At 39.0% G+C, this 20,909-nt stretch overlaps 1 protein-coding gene across 3 annotated transcripts in view; it reads left to right on the top strand.

Moving 5' to 3' along the window:
• Positions 1 to 20,909, top strand: part of PLEKHG2 (pleckstrin homology and RhoGEF domain containing G2) — a 1,701,404-nt gene that overhangs the window by 1,486,758 nt on the left and 193,737 nt on the right. For all 3 annotated transcript variants that reach the window (XM_044062076.1, XM_044062085.1, XM_044062066.1), the window contains exon 12: positions 16,123 to 16,156. In XM_044062076.1, coding sequence (XP_043918011.1) covers positions 16,123 to 16,156 — 34 coding nt within the window. The remainder of the gene's footprint in view (positions 1 to 16,122; positions 16,157 to 20,909) is intronic.

Below are 20,909 nucleotides of genomic sequence, written 5' to 3'. Positions count from 1 at the left end.
GGTAGTCCAGGGAGGTACATTTCAGGTCATTCACACCAACATGGACAATGACAGAATCATATTTGTACTTGTTGTAGAGTGCCCTGAGTGTGTGCATTATGTGGCAGATCCTGGCACCCGACAGGCAGCAGACAGTAACTTTCTCCTTGTTTAGCCTGGTGAGTGGAACATCAGTTTGCCTAACTATAGATTCACCTATGACTAGAGTGTTGGGTACAGTATTATGCCTTATGGGCTGTGGTTGAGTGGCACACTGAGTTTGTGGGCTATGTGCCATTTGGGTTGTGTTGGGGGTGGAGGTTGCTTGCATTTCTGCATTGGAGGTCTCTGTTGCTTGAGCAGATTTTTATTGAGAGCGTCCACAAATGTAGGTGTGTGTTTTGTGTTTCTATGTGTCTGTTTTGGTGGTGTAGGTTTTGAGGGACTGTGTGATAAGTGTAGTGTAGTGCAAGTGTTTACCTTCTCCTCTTGACTGTCTAGTCCAGTCTTGGGTGAAGAGAGCTTTGCTTCCAGTTTGGCAATATAAGTGCATCTCTCACAGGTTGTAGTGTTGGGTGGTAGGAGGAGAGGGTTGTCTGTGTACATGAGGCAATTGCTGCATTGCCCCAAGATGCCCAGATTCATCAGGTAGACAGGAGAAAACACGGGGAGCTGACCCTTAGACATGCCTGGATAGGTGCTTATTTATTAAGTACTAAAAATTGTTTTTCTCTGGACAAGTGAGGAAAGTTGAGTGCTGTAGTAATTTGTAGTTTATTTAGTGCTTACAACAAGTTCTGAACAAGTGCTGAGCTCAAAGAATTGAATGCTAAAACTAAAAAACTGGATAGTTCTAAGGGAAACTTTGAAAAGCAGAATTTATGGCGCTGGGAAAAATTTAACCCTAGCTAAGTGGCGATGCATAAAGTCTATTTTTTTTTTAATATAACAGTAGCAAATGAGCAAACTGATTTAAACAAGTGGTGGTGCTGCGGTAGCGTTTTCGCCTAACAGTTAGACGTTGCCCGTTCGATACTCAGAGCGTCTTCTGCGTGACGACATGCGTGAACGGGCGTTCCTTCATTGAAGGTTGTGTGCTAGGCCCGGCAAGCCAGCACGTAAAACTCTACTGCCAATCATTAGCGGACCGGAGTTCCGCTGTGGCAACCTCTAACTGGGAAAAGCCGAAAGACTCAAACCAATTAACCAATAAAAAGCTAAAAACTGAGCCCCATTCCAGCAGTCTTTGATCAGACAAGTTCTAACTGCACACTCCTGCCACTAGGAACCTTCTGCAAAAAAAGATGGTCTGGATTAGTGCTCAAGTTATACAAACAAAGCTAGATTCAGCAGGTCTGAATTTAGTCTACTACAGCAAACAAGGCATACCAATGTAAGACTAAGTACTTTTCTGTACACATTAGTGCATACACACACAAAAAATTGATTATCAAGAAATCTTGCTGATACAGCTCCATTGATATTGTCCCCAGTGAAACAAATTTAGTATTAAGGTCACAGATAGCAAATAATATTTTAGTGAGTCACTCAGTATATTAAATTGTAGTAGTTTGTAACCGTTCTGTCTCCAAACAGGAGCAAATACCAATAGATGTCCTTCTATTCATATGCTGCAGTATTCATAACATGAGGGAGTCCGCCTCCGGCTGACTCATACAGTCGGCTAGTATACAAAAGTCTAATGCTACTGTGGGATTTGTGTGATGGCGCACATCATCTAGCATACGTCAGTCATAAAAAGACATCAGGTATAAAGTGAATATCAGCACATACCAACCTCAGAACTTTTTGCCCAAATCCAATCACCTGCTCTCATCACTGCTTGCCAATAAGTTATGAACATTGGTTCAGATAAGTACCCTGTTGTTTTTTTTTTCTTTAATTCTTTGGTATTGTACTGTGATTTTATGCCCACAAGGAAGGGTAAGTGACAGTGTGGAAGGCAGATTCCACATAAGGACTCACATGATCTCTGTTTATTTTCCTTAGGCCCAGACCATGACCATATTGCCTGTGCTATCTGTAAGGCCTTTGTACCCAAAACCCTTCAGAGTCATCTAGCTTCTCTGAAATTATATCTTGAGAACCAATGCCTTAAGCATCTTGTGTATGATATGGAAGCAGCATTGGGCCCTTCAGATGAGCTGCAACCTAAAAAGGCCAAGAAGCCACAGCCTGAGCTTTCTGCTAGTCCCTCTCTTCCAGGCATCCCTTCCAAGGCTGATGTGGGCCTGGAGGCTGTAGCGGAGTTGGTAGATGTTCCTTTGATAGGTACCACAGTGGAAGCCATTAAGGACCCTACTAGCATGTGCACAAGTGAATCGCAGGCATCCCACTCGGGCGTAGAGTGGGAACCACAGTTTGTAATTATTGAAGACCCATGTCACCCAAATCATCGTGTGGGAGGATGTGCCTGACCCATCCACCTTCCACCATATGGAAGCTCCTAAAAAGAAAACAGTCAAGACTAAAGATGTTTCTATGGTTCCCCAGGATCAAACACTGGATTGGCAGGCCTACTCCCAAGGCCTATTCAATGCCTTTATTGCCCTATGTCAGACCTCGGTTACCTCTCTTTCTTGTCCTACCTTTCCTCCCTCTATTTCCTTAAAGAGAACTTCTGAGGATATTTCCTCAGATGATGCGGAATCATCAGGAGATGACTCTTTGGCTTATTTGGCCCAAATTTCTTCCCCCTTGGGTTATGCCTCACCAAAAGAGGACTCTAACGGTACAGATTTTCCTGGGGAGGCTATCTCCTTTAGTGAAACTATTCTGAAGAAGAAAGAGTTCTTAAAATGGAATTGTTGCCAAGTATCTGGCATAAAAAAGAGATACTATGACCTCCTACAAATGGACTCTCCCTCTCCATCTGACATTCTCCCGTCCTGCTGGCCTTCTTAAATGTCTTTACAGCTGCTTCTAAGTGCCCTGACTCCCAGCCTCCAACCCTCAAGTGCCCAGATAGTTTTTATAAGGTGCTTGAGGACTCCAAAGTTCTCTTCAAAGCCCCCTCTGCAGACCCAGCTACCATATCAATCTCTGCAGGCAAGGAATTCAAATTACTTCCTTCTACCTCCTTGGTTCCCTCAGATAAGGAGAGCAAAGTCATTGAGAGATTAGTGAAAAAGGTATAAACCTCTGCTACTTTGGCCTTCAGGGCAATTAACTATCAAACTCATATGACCAAATTCTCTCTGACACTCTATTTAAATGCAGAAAAGCTTATTTCTGAGCTCCCTGATTTTCCCATCAAGGCTAAGCTCTCCTCCATGCTTAATTCTTCAGACCAGGTTACAAGGCACTCCATTAAGTGCAGTTATGGTGCTTTGGAGCACTCAGCTAGAGCAGCTGCATCTGGATCTGTCCTGAGGAGGTATTCATGGTTCAGGCTCCAACCTTTGCCTGATGATATAAAAGCTAAGGTCATGGATGCCCCTCCAGACAAGATAGCCTTGTTTGGCAACTTGGCTGCAGAACTATTTAAATATTTACAAGAAAAGGGCAAGGAGCTGCAAGATCTAAAACATATCTTTGTTTCCCCGTCCCCGGGTTTCAGAGGAATTACCCTACCAAAACTGCTTTTGTCAGAAAGCAGGCTAGGCTACCATCTGCCAGAGGTAAGAGGGATTCCATGAAACAAATCCCTACAAAGTTTGCTTCTTCTATTCCCACTCAGAAGCAGCAGTTTCAGGATAAGTCTGGTAGTCTGTGACTTCCCGCCTCCAGTCCCATCTACTTTTGTCTCTTCACCTCCCTCTTTCTCTCCCTGCTTGGAATCAGATAACCCAGGACTCTTGGATCCTTTCCATCATCCAGAAAGGATATTTCATAGTGTGGGTAACTCTTCCCTCCTTCAGGGGGATTTCACAACCCCAAAAAGAGAAACTGGAATTTTTCCCCAGGTCATATCCAGCCTTCTCTCTCATGGCAGTATTCAGGAAGTCCCAGTCACTCAAGCGAGAAAAGTATTTTACTCCAGGATGTTCCTGGTTCCCAGGAAGGATGGTCCCTGGAGGCCCATTCTAGACCTTTCCCATCTAAACACCTTTTTGAAAGTCCCTACCTTTCGTATGCTGATGTTACCCACCCTTCTCTCACTCGTACTTCCCCAGGCCTTTATGGTGTCATTGGACATCAAAGATGCCTACCTTCATATCTCCAGTCACCTCCGGCTCAGAAAATGCCTTCACTTTTCTGTTGCTTCCTCACCTTTGCCCTTTGGTCTGTCTATGGCACCTAGGGTCTTCACAAAATGCTTAGCTCCTGTCATAGCCTACTGCAGACTAGAGGGTAGACAGATTTTTCCTTACCCAGATGACCTTCTCCTCCAGGCCCCATCCCCAGAGATCCTTCAGGAGAATCTCTCCTTCACTATGTCTCTCCTGGAGAATCTAGGTTTCACAAGAAACTATCAGGTCTACTCTAACACCTTCCCAAGACCACATTTTTCTAGGCTGCAGGATTCAAACAGAGAGGATGCTAGCCTCCTTACCTCCAGAAAGGGTCCTGGCTGTTACTTCCCATTTCCAGGACCTTTTACCCCTTCAATCGCTGACTGCCAGGGACTTTTTGTGCCTCCTGGGCTTCATGGCCTCAGCAATTCCCATGCTTCCTTTAGCCAAGTTACACATGATAAAATTCCAGTGGTTCTTGAGGACAGTTTGGATGCAGCATTCCCATCCTCTGGACTTTGTTTTTCCACTCCTACTGTTTGTAAAGGGAGTTAGACTGGTGGATTCTTCAGGTTGCAAGGAATTCAACTCCACCCTTACACTCACCTCTCATCACTCAGGAGTTGTACACAGATGCTTCAGATTTAGGATGGGGTGAAGCACTGGAATACTGGAAAGTCAGAGATCTCCAGTCCAAACAAAGGAGCATATCAACATAAAGGAAATGAGGGTCTTGATTTTCACCCTCCAAATCTTCAAACCTATGCTTTCCCCAGGGGTCCTAAGGTTGTTCACAGACAGCACCATGGTCCTCTGGTATGTGAACAAACAGGGGGTCAAAGTCTTACCTCCTGTACAGACTGGCTTTACAGGCTTGGGAACTAGCCTTGCAGAGCAATGTCTCTCTTCACTCTTCACTCAACTTAGAGTGTTGTGGCAGACACACTCAGCAGGGCCATGATTCAGTCCCACAAATGGATGTTACACAGGGAATGCATTTCTGGACATGGTACATTGATGGGGTTTACCTCAGATAGATTTCTTTGCCTCCCTCATGAACAGACAACTTTCCAAATGTTTTGCCAGGATCCCACATCCCTTGGTATGCAAGGTGGATTCTCTGTCTTTCTCTTGGACAGGGATGTTTCTATATGCAACCCCCCCTTTCCACTTCTCCAAAAGATCCTGCTAAAAATCCTGTAGGATCAACCAAAAATCTTGCTGGTGACCCTGTTTTGGCCAAGACAGCATTAGTTCCCCTTCCTCCTGCATTTAGCCAAGGGCAATCACCACAAGTTATCCCACAGAATGGGCCTACTCACAAAGGACAAGGGAACTTTAATACATCCACAGATGTCAACTCTAAACCTGATCCTGTGAGTGATGGGCTTTTAATTCCCTTCAGACACCTTTTTTCAGAGGAAGTGCTTCAAGTTCTGCAGGAGGCGAGAAAACTCACAAAGAGGTTTTCCATCTGGTGTCTCAAAAAGGATTTACAACCACTGTTAGTGGATGCCCCAGTGGTTTTGGGCTATCTGTGTGAACTGATGAAGAGTGGGCTGTCTTACTCTTCAGTTAAAGCCCATCTTTCCACTATCTCTGCATGCCTGCTTATGTCTCCACCTTTAGCTTCTAGGTTGGAAGTTAAATTGTTTTTAAAAGGCGTCCTTCGCATCAGACAACCAAGAAAACCAGTTCTTCTTCCTTGGGATCTCAGTTTTGTTTTGGAGAAACCTACACTTGCTTATTTGAGCCAGCAAGTTCCTCTTCTCTACAACACTGCACCTGGAAAATTGTTCTTCTTGTGGCAATTACTTCTGCCAGAAGGGTCTCTGAGTTACAAGCTCTGATGTCTACCTCTCCCTTCGCAGTCTTCCACATGGATAGGGTCTCTTTACACACTTTCCAAAGCTATAGCCTTCTGTTATTTGGCCAATGGAAGGAATCTCTCCTCTCCTGTTAGGGCACATTCCAGTAGGGCACTGTCCTCCTCTGGAGCCTTCTTTAATGGGTTGCACACTTTCTCTATCCTGGAAGCAGCTACCTGGTCTTCTATTCTTACCTTCACTAAACACTATAAATTAGATGTCATCTCCAGGTCCAGGGCTGGGTTTGCCAGAACTGTTCTGCATGGCTTTGTGGAAAATGCTTCCCAATTCTTTATCTGCATGAGCTTTGGCACTCTCCCTCATGTTATGAATATTGCAGCATATGAATAGAAGGACATAAAATAGTTCTGTAATATTTTACAATAACCATAGATGTCCTTCTCTTCTATATGTAGTAGAATTGCTTTTCTCCCTGCCTTGCCCCTGATTCTTGCCTGCCCCCTGGTGGTGTGTTTTCCTCACCTAATATCAGGCTGGTGCTTTTGCAGCATTCAGTTCCGAGGTTGGTATGTGCTGACATCCACTTTATACCTGACGTTTCTTTATGACCAACATACACTAGCATCGCACATACCCCACAGTAGCATTAGACTGTTGTATAATGGTCTGACATACAAGTTAGCTGGAGGCAGACTCCCTCATGTTATGAATACTGCAGCATGTAGAAGAGAAGGACATCTATGGTTACGGTAAGATTTTACACAACTATTCTTTATAACAGTACTGGGATGTTACCTTTCATAAACTAACAAATAAGACACAGGTACAAGCTTTTATAAAGGAATATGTGACATACCTCACTTAAAGTCTTGTTTCACTTTTTATATGTAGGTTGTAGAATAGGTAAGCTGTTGTGATACAATTCAACCTGTTGTACCAATTTTATGTGAGCAGTTTCTTAATAAAAATAGCAAACTTTTTATTAAGAACATACCCATATTCTACTGTATCTCTTGGTGATGTAATTATAGGAATATCTTGGGGGTATATCCATGGAATTTAAAGAATGGCACTCTGTGCATGCAATCAGCCTTGTGCTGTCCCTCTAGTGATGTCATAGAGAATAAAGTTCAGCTGAAATTTCTCGGAGATCAGCATATGAAAAAGTGCTTTTGAATGTTTTATAAAACAAATGATAGTATATTGAAGGAACGATCTGAGGGCAAATGTAGTTTGGCACTGGGTGCACCACAAGTATAAAACTTTTTTGAAACACTTTAAAATTCAAAGCAGATAAAACATAAAAGTAAGCAGGGAAGAAATAAATTAAATATTGTAAATGGGTAGGTGATATCAAGAGCAATTTTAGCTGCAACTAACTAGGGTGTTGGAATTGTATTCTGCAGAATACTGCTGCCTTAACTATCACTGTATCACTAAAATTATCCAGGGACTGCAGATGACTCACAGTCAGAATGTTAGAGATGTAACTTTAATAGGTCTGGAAAGCAGGTTATACTTTTACTTCTATAGTCCCTGTAGAAAATGGTTTTCCCGTTTCAGGTTTAGAAAGAGTTCATTAAGTTCATAAGCCAGAATGAAGCAGAAAACACAATAATCTTGATTCTTCTGCCTATCACAGTCATTTCGCAAATCCAAAGAGCAGCCAAATAGTAACGGAAGAGGAGCAGAAGTCTGATTCTGTACTCATTACAGGCTACAGTAACATTTCTTTTAAACCAAAGAGGATTTATATTTTAACCAAAGTGGCTAGAACACACATATGCAATTATAATTTCCACATATTCAGTAAAGGTGTAAACTTCCTGCACTTCTGCATCTAAGAGGACATTCCAGTTCTGGCGTGCACCATAATGTGGTATGATGTCTGTTGGATATGCATTTCAAGATACTTTCTCTGTGCAGTACGCTGTTAAAAAACAGACATGCTTTGCTACACAGGCAACTGATACAAAGTTGTCACTATAAAATATGGTTAAAATGCATAAACTGAAGTTCAAACCAACCCTTTAAAAATTATCTCATCTTATTGTCCGGAATGACCTAATTTCAGGAGTGAAGCTGTGACTTTCAGGAATTACAGTTACTTGTTTTACTTTTAATATTAGTTTTGTCTGCCTTAGTAGATTGTGTCAAAACAGTTTAAATGAGACAAACTGTCAAAAGAAACAGAATCATGAGGGCTAAAGGCATAATAAAAAAAGTTGATGTACTGGTTAAGGTGTTTACATCATAGGCATAGGATAGGGTATAGGATTTGTTTCTTTCCTTTTTTGCAAATTGGCAAGGCATAAAATGGCCTGGAAGGGTAGCTAGCCCAGTCATAAACTATTAAAGAAAATCAAGCATTTGGAAGTGTAGTTCAATAATTTCACATCTAATGTTGCATATATCCTAATAACCACTAGGTGGTGCTGCTGTACTACAATAGGACCTGGTCATGCTACAAGTCCAGTTTCTTCTATTATCTTACTTTAACATCTGAGAAGATGATTAATTTATCACACATGCACTTGTGTATGTGCACACATGTATGTATGTATGCATGTATGGAGATATATAAATTGCATATATATAGATATATATATATATATATATATGTGTGTGTGTGTGTGTGTGTGTGTGTGTGTGTATATATATATATATATATATATATATATATATATATATATATACACACTGCGGTGGTGGTGCTGCGGTAGCTGTGTCGCCTCACAGTTAGACATTACCCGTTCGATTCTCAAATAGAGCGTCTTCTGTGTAGCGACATGTGTGAATGGGCGTTCCTTCGTTGAAGGTTGTGCGTTAGGCCCGGCAAGCCAGTACGTAAAAATCTACTGCCAATCATTAGCGGACCGGAGTTCTGCTGTGGCGACCCCTAACCGGGAAAAAGCTGAAAGACACAAACAAGATATATATATATATATATATATATATATATATATATATATATATATATACTGCAGCTACAGTCATGCAAGGTTCTAGCACTGCTGTGTTTAAACAGGGAAGCAGAATACAAACTGTTATTACACAAATCGGGTAAAGACAAAAACAGTGGGACAACAAAGGCTCTAAGTCAGGGACAGATATATATTAGAAAGCTGTTGTTGTTTTAGACATTGCATTAGAATGCACCTTTGGAGGGATATGAAGTCTGAAACTGCAATTTCTGCCTTTATTTAATGTCTGCTGTCCGAAATGATTTACTAGAAAACCACATATTTCATGAAAAATAGAAGAAAATGTAAGGCAAAAATCAGGTGTATTTTAGAGGTGCATGATTAGGTTGTATTTCCTTGCCAGGTTCATTCACACACAGGTAACATGACTAGAACACCGATCAAAATAATACGGCAGCCTGTAATGCTAAATTATGTTACATTTTTTAACATCATACATCACTTTCCATTAAATAAATGCATTTTCAGTGGCTTTGTAATTTGATCTACCATGAATAATACTGTATTTGATGAATATATGGTATCTAAGAGCTATGAAGCGATCTTGTTGAGTCAAACATTTATGCGGTAACTTATCGTGCATTACAAAACACAATGACTCTGGATTTTTATTTAATGCCATTAGCTAAATAATTTTTTTCTTCTCTTTGACAGCACCATGTAATCACATACCTATTCATGAAAAAAAAAATATCCACACTTTCAGAATCCCTGACATGTCAGAAAACATTTTCAGAATCCCTGACATGTCAAAAAGACTTGTCTTGCAGTAATGCTTTTAAAGCCAATCCAGTTATGCTGAGTGATTCATGCGAATTGTTAACTGCAGGTAGTTCTTTGCTAAGATTGTTTACATGTCTGCTGTACTCGTGGTGCAGCTATCAATGTCACAAAAGGATAAGTCTGAAGAGTAAAATGTAACTCACTGAGGGAAAAGTAACAAAAAATAAATAAACAGGAAACTACATATGTAAGTATTATGCTAACTGTAAACCAAAATAAAAGAAGTTTGTGTTCTTTTTATTTTGATTCTTGGTACTATGCTAGCTGCCTTTGGGGGTCATTTTAAGCCTAGCCAGTTTCCTTCAAACGTGAGAATTAAATCCTGCATGCTGAATTTGTGAAGTAAATAACTTAACACCAACTGTTAATAGGCAAGCAGAGAACTTGATGGGATTTGAACTCATAACTCATAACGTAAAAGACCACTGCTTGAGCTACAAGGTTACTGAAGCTTTGTTTGTATCAAGATTATATCATCCCTAATGGGACATAAACCCACAACCCCTAATTTAGGAAGCAAGGCCTTATCCATTAGTGCACTGGGACCTATAGGGATACACACTGAGGTTGAAGATATAAATGCCTGTAAACTAAAGGAGGAGGCCAGCACACCCCTAAGTAAATTTCAGTGTAAGCATTTAGGATACAAGCAGTATATCTTACTGTTTTGCTTAAGGTGTAGAGTTCTACATATGTGAAGTTCCAAGCTGCATTACATGCCATATGTCTAGATATATAATTTTAATTTGCTAACAATAACATTGCAAAAAAATGTCAGCAGACTGCAGGTGTAGGCTAAAATGCTGTAAAGAGGATAGTCACATGGGCATTGTTCAGCTAGTTAACATAATTCCATGTAAAACTTACCTAATAACAAAAGAATTAACATGTTTCACTCAGAAGCTGAATTCTTTTCAGATATAGTAGCACCCAAGTAGCTCAAGGTAGTCAAATTAGTTTGGGTACATAGCTGAAAAATTATCTGTAATTTAATGCTCCCACCCCAATTTTTCACTTGCAGCTCTCATTTTATTTTACAATTTGTTTTCCAGGTGTGTGGGCTTGTTGACTTTTTCAGCCACGACCCGGGTACAGAGAAAAACGTGTCAGTATAACATAAGTGCGTAACATAAGTCAAGGTTGAGTGAATATAAACAGTTCTGTAGTTATGGATAAAAGACTAAAATGTTAAATATGATGAGGAGTAGAACTATGAGGTATGCATACTATAATATAATGCATCCAATATGTACAAGTGAAACCATATAGTAATATATACAGAGAAAGAAAGAGAGAACGTGAGTGTGAGAGAGAGAGAGAGAGAGGGGGAGAGAGAGATAAGCCATACAAGTAGGTACTGTTGTTTGAAGCATCAAAAAGGGTTTCTTTTAGGGAATTTTTGAAAGTCTCTAAGGGGAGGTTACACTTTACTTCATTTGGTAAGTGGTTCCAGAGAGCAGGTCACGTACTGAAGGCTTGTTCATCTACAGCTTGTTTGAATTTGGCTCTGGAGAGTGTAAGAATGTTATCTTAGCTGCTTATAAGTGTGTAAATTTGGTCTCACAGAAAGAGTTATCTTTTCAGAGTTGACAGTACCCCGATATGAGTATTTTGAATATACGTGTTCCTTGTAGCAGAGGACCTGTACATGCTATTGAGAGTCAGAGTATTGTCCGTAGTACTTCACTGTGATGTATCCTTTGTTCAGCTAGGAAAGCAAATTTGCACATTTTTACTTAAAATTGTGTCTCTTAACCACATGAATCCTGCTTGCAACGCTCCTGTCTCAAAATGTTTCCTTATTTGGAAACAAATTAATCTTTCCCTTGAAATTTAATATAACTGTAATGTTGGGGAGGTAACCTTCCCCTTTTATAAAAAATATGTAACATTTGAAAGCAAGTGGAAGGGCTCACTGTTGATTAAATTACCACAGATCTAGCACAACTGCGTGTATGCTAACACTTCATGGCACACCTGCTCATTACCATTTGCACTAAATGGCAAACACCTTAGTTCCCACTACTCTGATCATTACCTAGCCCTCTCACCACCCGATCCTGATAAACTGGTTTACCTTACCAGAGCACTAATCCTAACCCTGAAACTCCTGCCTGGTCCCACACCCTCACCTGAGCCCTCACTCCCTAACACTAACTGTAAAACTCCCCTCCCACCCCCTAAACATAAACCCCCAACTGCTGCCTAACTAAAACTCTACTCCTCCCTCAAACTTAATGTCTTTGATCACTGAGAAAACCTAAATTCGACTCATTCTCCCTAAATCTAAGCCTTTGATCACTTTCTAAACCTAGAACTGCACACCATAGCTCTCAACCAACTAGGGACATATTTCAACAGAGTCAGGGACAAATAGACAATAATCAGGGACAAACAGGGACACTTAAAATATTAGTGGTATTAGCGTAAGACATTGACTGATTATGACAATGTGAATTAATAGACATTTCCTGATGTAAGAGACATCTATTGCTCTAATTAATGTCATTATTTATTAAGTGTAATTCACCACCTTTTCTCCAACAGTCACCAAAGTTTGGAGCTATTAAGAGGGACAGAGCTAATATTTGAGTCAAAATCAGGGACAGTTGAGAGATATGCTGCACACACCTTTCCTAAACCAAAAATCCCTGATCACTCCCAAAATCTAAAAATCCCCATCTTGTTCCCTGGGTTGATTTTTTTTTAATAAACTATAGTAAATTGTGTTGAAGATGTAAACTTCACTACAATTTCTTCTAAATAAAATATCCACTCCAAGTTTACTTTTTGTTTTTATTTATTTATGTTGTTTTTTTAAAAAAAAGCAAAAACACAAGACTGCCACAAAAGCTTTAGAACTCACTTGTCCTGCACAAAACAGTCCAGAATAAAAAACAAAACAAAAAAACAAAACACCAGGACTTTGAGATGGCTGTAGAATTCAATATAAAAATCTTTATTTGACACAAGCGCTTTCGTGGGTGACCCCACTTCTTCAGATGTCTAATACATTTTAAAAACAGCTCTTGATTTAAATATCCTCTTGAGACACATGATTAAAACCAACTAATACATTGTTCTGGTGTAAACAAGCACTTTCAATTTAAAGCAACATTCTACAAGGTACATGCCATTAACTAAACTAGAAATCTGAATGTATATGTATACACTTCTAAAAGCCTATTTATATAGTCTCTAGATTGTAATTCAAATTTCCATAACATTTCAGTTTGCAATCAAAAGCACAGAATATATCTGCACATATTTACATTTTCCACTTATGTTCTCCAAAGCACATAAAAGCCTGTAACAAGAAGTCAGTGATTTATCATGCAAATAATTCCACAGCATATCTTACCTAAAAACTGCATTTATACTGCTACATTTTAAAATGTATTAGATATCTGAAGAAGTGGGGTTACCCATGAAAGCGCTTGTGTCAAATAAAGATTTTTATATTGGATTCTACAGCCGTCTCCAAATCCTGGTGTTTTGATTTTTTTTTTTTTGTTATTTAAATTGTCATATGGCTTCACACGTATTTTCTTTGAAGTCATAAATGTCTAACTTTTCTTGTCAGCAATTACTCTAAAGAAAGTTATTTACAGAATTTCCTGATAAGTGATATCAGTGCACTGTTCAGGCATACTGTTTTCTATACCTGCTACTCTGTTTACAGCATGGCTACATTTTCTTCAAGTTCTCTTAGGCTCAGATACATCTGTGTAGTATTATAAAATAAAACAAGTACCAGGTGATAACTTGGTTACACATTTTTATAGATGATGGTGTTAGGTTGATGCAAATTACATGAAAAAATGCATTAATATGTTTGCACATTACTGGAAGAAAGCAGTAACCTAGTTAACATATTATGTGGTTCAAAACAAGAACTTGGCCTAATAAAGGATTTTGCTCTGAGTCTCTGTAGTGTGAGCATTTTGTACCAGTTTTGCATTATATGTTTATAGGTACTTACTCTAGGCTATTGATATGTGAAGATCATGCAGGATTATTCAAAAAATCACAACCCATTGATTGTAAATTTTATGGCAAATCTAATTTATCACTGCATGATGCATTATACAAAATGGCAGCCTCTCTCCAAAGTGCATGATGCAAATAGTTTGTGACTGTGGCAGTACTGTTTCATTCACATAATTGCTTCCTTGTGTTATATTTATGTGTAGTCATGTGACTTATTATTGTTTCCCATCTTACATGTTGTAAAAAGCTGATAATCACAACTGCAAAATGACACTTACACTGCTTGTATGATCAGATGTAAGGGAACATGCACCTGCAGTTTTAGGAAACAGAAGCATGTTTTAATATTTGACAATATAATATAATATATTGGTGTGGGAGAAATGGAAATAAAACTGAGGAAAACTTTTCCTGAACTATTAAAAAGTTAATGAAAAGCTGGGGTTGAATTTGGGCTGTCTGGGTAGTTCCAATGACCCTTGTTTCCCTGAATGGATGATGTACCATATGTTTTTTTTACCATCTAAAGTTACCATCTACCACTATTCATTTACCTCTTGGTTTTCTTATTTTATTCTGAAAACTCTGTCAGCATATCACCTTCTCACAACATGACTAATTTTGCTCTTTGACAACTGTCCTCTTGAAGTGTGTCACCTGACGTTTAAGCCTAGCCATTCTATCACCTTTCACATTTTGAACAGCAACACAGTTGCTATAGAAGGAAGAAGTAAAACTTGTGTGTACTATGAACCGTAAATGATTATAGAGGGCATAGAAACAATTGTTTGGTTAAGGTTAAATAAAGTACAATACTAATACATGGTTTAGTTCACCTTAAGAAAAGCTGGCGGAGAACCGCTTTTAAACGACACTAGGTATTGTTGCATATCTAAATTTTGTTCACTGAAGACATGGTCATGTTTGTCATCTGAGATTTCTTTGCTCTGTAATAAGTGTGATCACTATTTCTTTATATTTCTGTTATGACACTGAAAGCAAGCTTCAGGATGACTTCAAGAGGAAGTGACAATCAAAGAAAGTATTCATTTAATGATGCAACATCTTGCATAAGTTAAACATTATAGCTCATGCATTACCAATGGGCAAACCAACAAATCTAACCTTTATATACCATACATATTTCTTAAAAAGTATACACTCATACAGTAAGCTGTGCTGAAGATTCCCTGTGGCTTATCTGACAACATCCACTTGAATATATGTAAGTAAAAAAATATAAATAGCATTTATATATAAGATGAGAAGGCAAACTTCCTGTTTGTCACTGGCCAGTTGATTGTCACTCAAAATGCCATCAGTGTATGGTCAACTGCATCTTGTAATGATATTAGACTCAGAGAAGATGGAGAAGGTTAGCATAGTTGTCATGTTTTTGTTACTTTCTCCATGTTTACCATGTTTGTGTGATCTCAGAGTTAGTATACTTATTTTCTGAGGTCACCTCATCTTTTCATAGTGCCTAAGAATAACTAATTTGGGAATGTGAGTCTCAGGAAAAGGATACATGCACCATAAATTGCACCCATAGTACAGACTGTAGGGGCAGTTTACATCATTATAGTAGATACAGCATATAAACATTTCAGTATGCTCAAACCTATGATACAAGCCTTGTGGCAGTTTTGGGACCTGCTATAGTACATACCGAAACACAGAATAAATGGCAGAAAAACAGACTTTCATATATTAAGTCCAAGGTGGCCATTTCCTTAAATATTCTCTTTTTTCTGAGGGACAGTGATCTTGGAGTTGGTATACCTAATTTGAGGGGGGTCATCAGGGAATGCAAGGGGCTTGCCCCCCCTGTAAATAAGAAGTACGAAGGAGAAGAGTGATATTTTTTTCTCTGCTTACCGGCACTCAGTATTTCGAGTGCTGTCATTTCAACATTTCAATAGAGAGCCCTTGTGGCAGTTTAATGAAAATACTGTCGGACTCTCACAACCAATTGTCAGTATCAAATAAGGGCAACTGTTCAGAATGCTGATTCATTTACAGGAATATAAACTGTGATGTAATCTGAACACCTGAAAGTATGAAATATCTATAGTATTCTTTTACCATGTATTGCGATTTTTGAGATTATACTATTGCACGTCATCTTATTTGTTTATTAACATTTTTTATTTCAAGTGGGAAATTCAGCCAACCATGTGTTGTAACACTGCTGGTAATGTATAATCTTGTCTATGTATTGCACTTACCTGACTTCCACAAGCATTCAAAGACTATTGTAATGAACAAAACGTGGTGTGTTGGTTTTCGTTTCTTCTTCTTTTTTTTTTTTTTTGAATTGTGGGTTTTCTAGCACTTATATATTTTTGTTCTCTATTCCAGGCTAAACAAGTCCTCTTAGAAAACACCTCTCAATGTAAGTAAAAAATAAGAGCTTAGAAATGTTTCTTGTTTAGAATTATAGATACAAATGCATGATGTTTTCATAATGGTTAATGTGATGAAATGTTATTGCTACTTTATGATGACTAGAAGGTAAATGAGCTCAGGACTCAGTAGTGCAAGTCCCAAAGCAAATGGAAATTAAGGAATGTATATTGTCTGAAATTGCTTTATCTCACAGGCATATCCCCCTGAAGTCACAACTGCAGAAAGTTTCTTGGACAAAAATGGTCCCAGAACTATGAGGAATATCCTAGAATGTTGGTAATAACACACTGTTGTGCATATGTGAAACAGCCATGAGTGTTGGGAGTAGGTGATCACATACAACAGAATTGCCAGTATTGTTTAAGGCAAACAGAAATACACACAGTTTCTAAGCCTTCTCCTTGAGCCTTGGATGTAAGCATTAAATGTATAATTAGCTCAGAAATATGAATGTAGAAGCAGAGACGAGGTAAGATGAGGTCCATGAAAGCAGCAAAACCCAGAAGACCTGGGGAAGGATTTTTGTGAAATTAGCATAGTTTTATCATATCCTCAAAAGAAGAAACTGTAACTAGATAGATTTTTTTGGTCATCCTGGGAAATCAAGTCATAGAAAATGACAGTTAAATAGTTTATATGAGCCTCTCAAATGCTACAAGGAACAGGATGTCATTGAGGAGGAGGCTGAATGCCATAGACACAGATACACCAGGACTTTCCAGCCATGTGAGGCACAGAGTTCCGTAGTTAACATGTGTGTTGTTGACTGAGGCCATTGCATTATATCTCCAGCAGCATAGATGGCCCAAGGATTTACTAGCACAGACTACATTGGCATCACCACTGGCAAAGTCACTCGGGCATGTATTCTCTGCTGTTGTCATGCTAACCTGCCAGCATCAGTCAACATGATTTGCAAATGTACAAGATACAATGGACTGCTGAATAAGGCCACAGCTGCAGTTTACTGTTTGGTTGGCCTATTTATCTTGGCTGCTAATAACAGAGACAATAAGCCAGTAATTTCCAGCAGTGGTCATAACCCCGATTCCTTCAGTTTCTAATACTTTTGTTTCCACCTGCACTGGGTAACAAATCTCCTCCTGTACTTGTTAGCATTCCATATGACTTTATAGCTTAAACAACCCTTATCTTTAGCTGTATACACACACACACACACACACACACACACACACACACACACACACACACACACACACACACACGCACACACAAAAATTATACTTACCTGCTAATCATTCTGAGACAAAAGCAATTCTCGCAGCTGTACTGAGTAATGACACAATGATTAACATGTGCAAATATGGGAGTGCAGCCTGCTTTGCTGCCTTCCTACTCTTAATTCCCAAGCCACGTCCCCCAGATACTCAAATTTAACCCTGCTGTACCACACCTATAAATCTTATCTGACACACCTCTTAAAGCCAGACAACACATTCAGACACCTACCCTTAGCTCAGACATTCTACTAACGTTTACACTCCACACAGGACACACAATCTCAAGTCAAAGCACATCCTCAGACATGAGAACGCCACCTGCTGACACACTACTGTAATATTTTCCATCTCAGCCTTACTCTAATATTCATTCCCATATATTGCATTCTACAAGCAGTCACTCTTCCTCCTCACATACCACTAGTCCGAGAACAATTAAACTTGTGTCTCTGTCAAGGATACTTATATTCTGTAGCTTACTTCACCTACGTCTTAAATGTGTGTTCTCAGATCATCCTATTTCTTTCCCTCCCACATCAGTGGCATCATCTTTGACCCATTATCCAGTTCACAAGCCCACTCCAAACTGAGGCTGTCTATCATATGATCTTCTTAATGTTAAAAACGTTCGGCTGATGGCATTCTAGGCTCCCACTCCCCTGATCTCTGTTAACACCTCCTTGTTTCCCAAGTCAGTGCATCCACTGAGTCAGACCACAACTGATTACTAATTAGACTTCCAGTCAAGTTGTCTCAAGATCTATACCTACCCATGGCCTATCTACCACCTTCTGCTTCACCCCACATGTTAATAAAATTCTCCTGTGTATACATCCTTACGTTAAACCAAATAAATGCATCATCATCCCATGCGACCTTAACTTAAACCTTCTGGGCCCAGTTAAGCATGATTTAACTAAATTCTCTGACAAGCAGACCCCACACCTTATCACAATTCTCTTCTTGACATCATCATTGTACCCTATTCCAACAATATGGCATCAGAATTCATTCACCCGCGAATGTTAGTGATCATTACCCATCACATTCTCCCTAGAAACTCTACAAGTTAAACACCCTGACCAAACTAATAACTTCAGACTTAAAACTCCCTCATAAAATCTCCCATCTTCACTCACAGCTTGCCGCTATTGTTTTGTCTCAGATTCTCTCCCTTTCTGATGCTAAAATTGTCACCAATAAATTAATAGACTTGATGCCAAACCCAAGATGATCCAAGTGCAATAACTTGGTTGCCAGCAGTAAAGGTAGTTCAAGTAAAAGGTCTTTATTCACAACAATAAAACAAGCGCTTTCGCTCAGCTTAATGCTGAGCTTTCTCAAGTTCATATTAGAACTGCCAAATGGCAACATTAAATAGTCCTTTCAAAAGTCACTAATTACATAATTGATTATTTAGTTAATGTAATTAGTTACAATTAAATAATACAATTAATAAATGGAAGGCACATCACCAAACCATTAACATGTTTAAACCAAAAATAATATGTCAATGTTGTTTGTTTGTTTAAATCCATAAACTAGATAAGGCAATACAATGGCAAAGAACAGGGTTAAAAAGCAAAATGCCACTACACATAAATGTTTACATTTAAAAATGTTAAAAATATTATACTGAAGATGTTTAGACTTACGTTAAAAAATATATTATTAAAGAATAAATACATAAAACAATTTAAGATATATACAGCTATATGAGGCTGTCTGGAGCTCAAAACCTCACAGGCATGCCATTCTGTTTTTAAGAGCTCTAATGATGTTGATATTGTCATTCAAGCTTGGGGGTCTACTGGCGTCCAACCTTAGTTGCCAGAGAAGTTCTCTGTATTCCAAAGTTGTCTCCCAGTCACCCCCTCTGGCATCTGGCACCACTTGTTCTAAGACCAAAAACCTAAGTTCATAATTGGAGCATGTTAGGGAGTGTTTGAAAAAGGCATTAGAATCTTTCTGTCTAGAGATGTCATAAAAATGTTCATAAATTCTTTTTCTAAGGCTCCTTTCAGTTTTGCCTATATAGAAACTAGTGCAGGTGGTACAGTACCCTAAATAAACTACCCCTTTGCTTGCACAGTTAGTGAAACAGTTGGAGTTTAAAAGAAAGTTCCTAGAAGGGATATATAAACTTGAAGTATTGAATATAGCAAAACATTGTTTGCAGGCTCCACATTTAAATGTACCTGTTCGAGGGACCTGTGTATTCGTCAAAGAATTGTATTTCCCTTCGAATAATTCTTTAAGGTTTGTGTCTCTCTTTCTAGTGAACTTGGGAAAAATGGGTATTACCGTCTTTAGTTCTTCGTGTAGGGTAAGAACTGGCCAATCAATGTCTTTGTATAACTTCTTCTATTTCCACAGAATTGAGGCAATAAGTGTAAGTAAAACTGCCATGAGTTGCCTCCTGTATTTTGCTGTTTGCTGTAGCATTTGAAGAAATACACTTGCCCAAAAGTGGGGGGTAACTTGTTTCTCTGTTGTCAATGACCTCCTGTGCTAAAGTATTAACAAGTGGAACAGGGTACCCTCTTTCTATAAACAAGAACTTTAGAAAATTAATCTCCTGTAAAAAATCACCAAGGGTACTGGACATTCTGGAGGCCCTGATGAATTGTCCCTTAACAATGCCCTTTTTTTGGTAAAAGGGATGCCCACTTTTGAAATGTAAATAAGAGTTGGAAAATGTAGGTTCCCTGTACAGTTTAGATTGTAATGAATGGTTGTCCAGGTCTTTATATAATGTAACATCCAGATAATGAAGTTCAAAATCACTAATAGTGTATGTAAAAGACATTTATTTTCTCTACTGGTTGGGCTGAACATCTAATACACTGCAAAAGATTTTTGGATGACATTTGCATTTTATGGGGGGGGGGCACCCATGAGCAATTTTTGAATTTTATTGAGTACCTCAATTCCACTACTCATTTCTTGTCTTTTGTAGACTCAGAAAATAATCAAAAGGGAATGTGAATAACTTTTAGTTATGTACTTACCATAACTTCAGATGTTTGGGATCCATCTCGCCTACATTCTGTACTGATGGGTTCGGAGCCGATCCTCGGCTCCGACTCGGCACGCTATGCAATAGAGCGAAGTCTCTAATTGGCTGAGCTATTCTATATCCCAGGATGCACCACCACCAATTCCCCAGATCTTGTTTGTCCGCACACATGCACCCACACATGCACTGCTGATATAACATTGCCAGATGTTTCAAGATGAAATGGTGGAACTCGAACCCCCGGTCTCTTCTGATCTCCAAGGCAGGGGGAAGGAGGGTGGGTTATGAGGAAAGTAGGCGAGATGGATCCCAAACATCTAAAGTTATGGTTATGGTTTTGGATGACATTTGCATTTTATGGGGGGGGCACCCATGAGCAATTTTTGAATTTTATTGAGTACCTCAATTCCACTACTCATTTCTTGTCTTTTGTAGACTCAGAAAATAATCAAAAGGGAATGTGAATAACTTTTAGTTAT

Source organism: Protopterus annectens, chromosome 1.part0, assembly GCF_019279795.1.
Source record: "Protopterus annectens isolate FY-2018-M chromosome 1.part0, PAN1.0, whole genome shotgun sequence".
NCBI classification, from domain to species: Eukaryota; Metazoa; Chordata; order Ceratodontiformes; family Protopteridae; genus Protopterus; species Protopterus annectens.
The sequence above is the reverse complement of the archived record's forward strand: the minus strand, read 5'-3'. Positions and strand labels throughout refer to the sequence as shown.